The sequence below is a fragment of the Lolium rigidum genome, chromosome 4, assembly GCF_022539505.1.
Source record: "Lolium rigidum isolate FL_2022 chromosome 4, APGP_CSIRO_Lrig_0.1, whole genome shotgun sequence".
Classification (NCBI taxonomy): domain Eukaryota; kingdom Viridiplantae; phylum Streptophyta; class Magnoliopsida; order Poales; family Poaceae; genus Lolium; species Lolium rigidum.
The window spans coordinates 63,716,362-63,721,001 of NC_061511.1; the positions used below are offsets into that span (position 1 = coordinate 63,716,362).

Consider the following 4,640-nt stretch of genomic DNA (forward strand, 5'->3'; position numbering starts at 1 on the left):
TGATTTTTGTTACTCTGAAAATGATAATTGTTTGGTATAAGATATAGGCAATCCCTTCCGAATGCGAATGAGACTTTCGGCTCCACCTTTCTTTTGTACTCCAGTATATAAAGGCCCGTAAAGGAAAATTCTTTTGAGCAAAGCAGAGGAAACACATGAAGAAAGAAAGAAGAATTTATGCTACTGTAGCGTGGTTTCTGCTTCAGAGTTCAGATATGTTAGCCCCATATTCCCACGAGGCAGGAGATATTTGATTGAAGTTCGTATAATTAAACTAAGCGCTAACTTTAGGGCAACTATAATTACTTCCAGGTGTTCATCACGTTTGCGAATCTTGTAATCAACAACACTTCTTTCTTTTCACGTAAGAAAAGGCGCCAGCTACTTTCTCCTTCAATATGCTAGTATGGAATCTCTGTTACCAGATTAGTTTGGCAGTGGAATCTGCTGGTTAACCGCAACAACTCACACTATCAATAATACCATATAATCCTTGACTACAAGTCTTTCACCATCCCAGCGTTTGGCGGATCGCGACCTCTTTATGAAGGTATCTACACGATTGAAGAATACGGCCACGGAGTTTATTTCCCAATATGGGTGGCTGCATAATCGGAGGATTGAAGCCAACGGAGTGTTATAGTAGTTGGGTTGTTTATATCTTCTTATGTATCTTATATTGATGGTTTCTGAACATCTAAACGGCTGTGTGCATCCTGGTTGTACAGATATTAGGTGTAATACTTAAAACTTTTTGAGTAATAAAGCGCTCCTTATCGAAGAAACAAGTCGTTCATCAAGTGTGTTACCTACTTTTTCCATGCGCGTGATGTTCAAAATCCACTAAGTAAAGAATCAAAGACAAAGAAGAGAGATGAAAAACATGCAACAATGAATTGGTCAGTCGTGTTCTGAACGAAAGATGAAACTTCCCAACTACTATCTAAGAGCATCTCCACTCGTCTCCCCGAGAAGCCCCCCACGAGCCGTTTTTTACATCCGGACGGCGAAATCCGGCCCAGTCGCGCCCCCGATTCCTCGATTTCATCCGGATTTGGGCCTAAATTCATCCGGCGATCCCACGCCATCCCCGGCCCCCCGGGGAGCGCTCGGGGACTCCGGATGGAGCAAAACCAACCGCCCACACCCACGTGTCTCCTCTTTCGTCCGGACTCCCCGGGCCATCCTCTTTTTCCCCGAGAAACGCCGCTTGGGAAGCACACGACTGGAAATATACTGCCTCCATGCCAAAAATTGATCCAATCCGGACGAAAATTTCGCCGGATTTAGGCTTAGGGAGCGCCAACGAGTGGGGATGCTCTAAGTAACCTGCGTACCACAAAAGGGCAAGTCTCCAGGCGAGTGATCTTAGCACATGATTCGATCCCTTTGCCTGCATCTGCCAATGATGGGCATATCTTTCCCCTCAACCGTCTCTTTACCCGTGCATACAATTGCCATACGCAGCCGGACACCATCAGACAATCGGGTCATTCCAATGTTTGCCGCGTGTAAGCCCAACTCCCAGCACCCGATCTCCTCCTAGCTTTAGTGGAGGAACGTATATCTCGTTTTGACACCTATGATGGAATCACTCTATAACGTAGAGATACAATGTGCTGTCGCAATGGCAGAAACTTGAAGTGACACAAAAGATAAAGATTCTCTCCTGGTGGTACTTAGGTAGAGTCGCGTTCATGACCGAAAATGGCCATTGCGAAGTATTGAAACGGTAATAAGAAATGTGGTCTTTAAAAAAATGAGATGATTCAACAAGTTTTTATAAGAATGAGACAATTCAAGAAATATCTTTTTTTTACTAAGATAGAATAGTAAATACAGTTGTGCTATTTCACTGTAACACTTTATATAATACATCCAATACACTCAAATTTTTCCTAAAATACACTTTGGTAGGTGTATCATATACTATATAAAAATTGCCAAAAGTCAATTTTTACTACTCCGTTTTCTCACGGCTTTACTCGCTGTCAACAGAGGTAACAGCTCTCCTATCCGGCATCAGCGGAGGAAAGGCAAACGCCTCTCTGTGAAACAAACCTGGACGTCTCCAAGCTTCGTACTCGGTCCTAATCTTCCGATGCACCACCTACGTGGTTTGCGCCGCTCCGTTAAGACCGCATCGTTTCAGTGCCGTGGGAGACACCAAATGATCAATGTGATTCCTATCCAAAGATCTCTCCTATACCTGAGCGGCACCGCCTGCTCCGTGTGCACCAGGCTAGCAGAGGGAGTCCATTGTCGACGTCCGAGCCGGTAAGCGCCAATGCTCCAGGGTGCCACTTTTGCTTCAGCTCTCCCATCATGTTGATTATTGAAGGAAAAGCGCCACTACAAGGCCGACAGAGCAGCAAGTTATGATTGTGTGACTACACAATTAATTAATTACCTACCGTATACACACTTGCTAGTACTGAACATTCCAGAAAGCAAGTGACAGAGTACACCTGCTGCTTACTCATGGAGCCTATAAAATGGAAGTCCCATCACGCACGGCATGGAAGCCAATTTGCAAACTCGACGACACATCCAGATAAGTTCGACCCCATATCCCATAACTTCCCTTCAGCAACAAAAGAACACATGGCTCGCGCCATGGCCGCCGTAGCCGGCAACGGCGAGGTGAGAGTGGAGAAGGTGGACAAGATCAGGTACGTCTACAACGCCGTCACCAGGCCTTCAGTTTACGCCAACCGGGGGCCGGCGACGGTGACGAAGAAGCTGGCGGCCGCCAACGTTGCCATCTCCAGGAAGAACAGCGGGACGACCCTGGTCCGCGGTATTGCCTCGCCGGAGGACATCGACGAGTACATCGCCAAGAAAAAGAGGGAGTTTGTCCTAGGACTGTAGCTCTAACTGATTATGTCAGCCCAAGATGATGTGATGATTACAATGCATGATTTATAGACTGCTCTAGTTAGTTATGTGAGCTTCTTCTTACAAGGTATTACATGTAGATATGTATGGAAGTTGAATACGCATAAACTTCAGTTGGTGTATCGTAAGGTTTCAGCAAGTAAATTTCTTCAAGTAATCTTCTTTCTGCTTTTCGAAAATGGATTCTTCTTCTTTATCGGTTGTCTGAAATTATTCTGATGGTTATCTGAATTTCTGAACGACCTCCGAGCAGTTATCTGAAAATATCTGAATTTCTGAACGACCTGCGACCTTGGTGACAAAAGTACATGAATAGTTCATTTGTATGTTTCGGTTCGACAGGAAAAGACTTTAATTAATCACATCAATTTCGACATGATCAAGCGACGCACCGGATTCTGCTTTTTGTTTTCTGCTCCCTAGAGCAAGAGTTGTTATAAAACTTCCATGCGAACAAATTCCGAGAGATCTTTCGGACTTGATCATGCAAGTAGATTCCTCCTTAGCTGCTCTGGAATGATCTGCACTTCTGTTGGCTGTTGCGTGGTGCTGTTGTGGACATTCCAGAAATATTATATTGGATTTTGCTAGAGCTAGCATGCGCTCCGGCCAAGGGTCAGGGAGCACATGCAAATAGGGATGGGCTAACAATTTTCTCCGCTCGTTAAGACTCGTGATTGTGAAGGCACAGAACGTTAAGCTCGTTAAATCAAGATCAGCTCCGTTCATTATGACCTCCCATGAGCGCTCGCAAGATACTAGTTAAGAAGCTAAAATTGCATACGAGGCACAAAGTTTGCGGATAAAAAAGACGGTAAGCTAGCAGATCTCTATATATTTTTTGAATGGTATCATGTCACTTGTCTTCTTTTTCACGATTCAGAAAATTTTGGTTAAGTAGTACTCTCTCCGTGCCAAAATATAAGCCATGTCTTCTTTTTCACGATATTTAACGTACGACTTAGACTATTAATACTAAATTATGTGAATTTTGAATGTATAAATGGTATCATGTCACTTGTCTTGCAAATCTCTATATATTTTTTGAAATGTGGGGAAGCCCCAGTCTCTGCATCAAACCAGTGCATACGGCTTTTATATATACTTTATTCAACAGGATCTGCCAAGATAATACATAAAAAAACCCGAAGCATCCACTCAACACCTACAAACCCGAAAATGTGTGAAAGCAACATGTCGTTAGGGCATTTGCTCTAAAAACATAAACAAATACCCACCAACTAAAATCCGGGGGCATCGTCCTTGATTCACCCTATGATGAAGACATGAGCTCACAACCGGTTTAGCATACCCTTGGTGAGTACCTTTGCCCTCACTTCAAAAATCGTCACCACCATCCAACTGTCGGTCCATCTTCAGGGTAGAGATCCGCATTAGCCCTTACCAGTTGTGATGTCGATGCCACCATGGAAGATCTATTGTGTGTAGCACCTGCCGAGCAGGCATGACTCAGCGTATCACCTCTCAGTCAGACATCTCCTCACCAGCCTCTCCCCGTCGCTGCTCCACAAACGATGCTCCAAAGGAATAAAATGACACCACAATGTCGCAATCGTGCGGTCTGGAAGACCAAACCAGGGTTTCCCCCGAAGCAGCACGAATAGGTCAACAGTCGTTCCTCATCGATGCCTTCATCAAGGTAACATATATAGTTATGGTGAACATATTATAAGTACAAATTATAGTCAGAGTTGTAAGTTGTTGACCATATAAATTGAAGA

General features: G+C 44.1%; 1 protein-coding gene across 1 annotated transcript; it reads left to right on the forward strand.

The window, feature by feature from the left end:
- The first annotated feature begins 2,551 nt into the window (after positions 1 to 2,551).
- Positions 2,552 to 3,031, forward strand: LOC124707166. Its single transcript, XM_047238828.1, has one exon. It carries the CDS (start codon positions 2,605 to 2,607, stop codon positions 2,869 to 2,871), a length of 267 nt encoding a protein of 88 aa, XP_047094784.1. The 5' UTR covers positions 2,552 to 2,604; the 3' UTR covers positions 2,872 to 3,031.
- The last annotated feature ends 1,609 nt before the right edge of the window (positions 3,032 to 4,640 follow it).

What these genes read in the sequence shown, in the direction of transcription:
- LOC124707166 (XM_047238828.1), top strand. Translation starts at nt 2,605, where the DNA reads ATGGCTCGCGCCATGGCCGCCGTAGCCGGCAACGGCGAGGTGAGAGTG.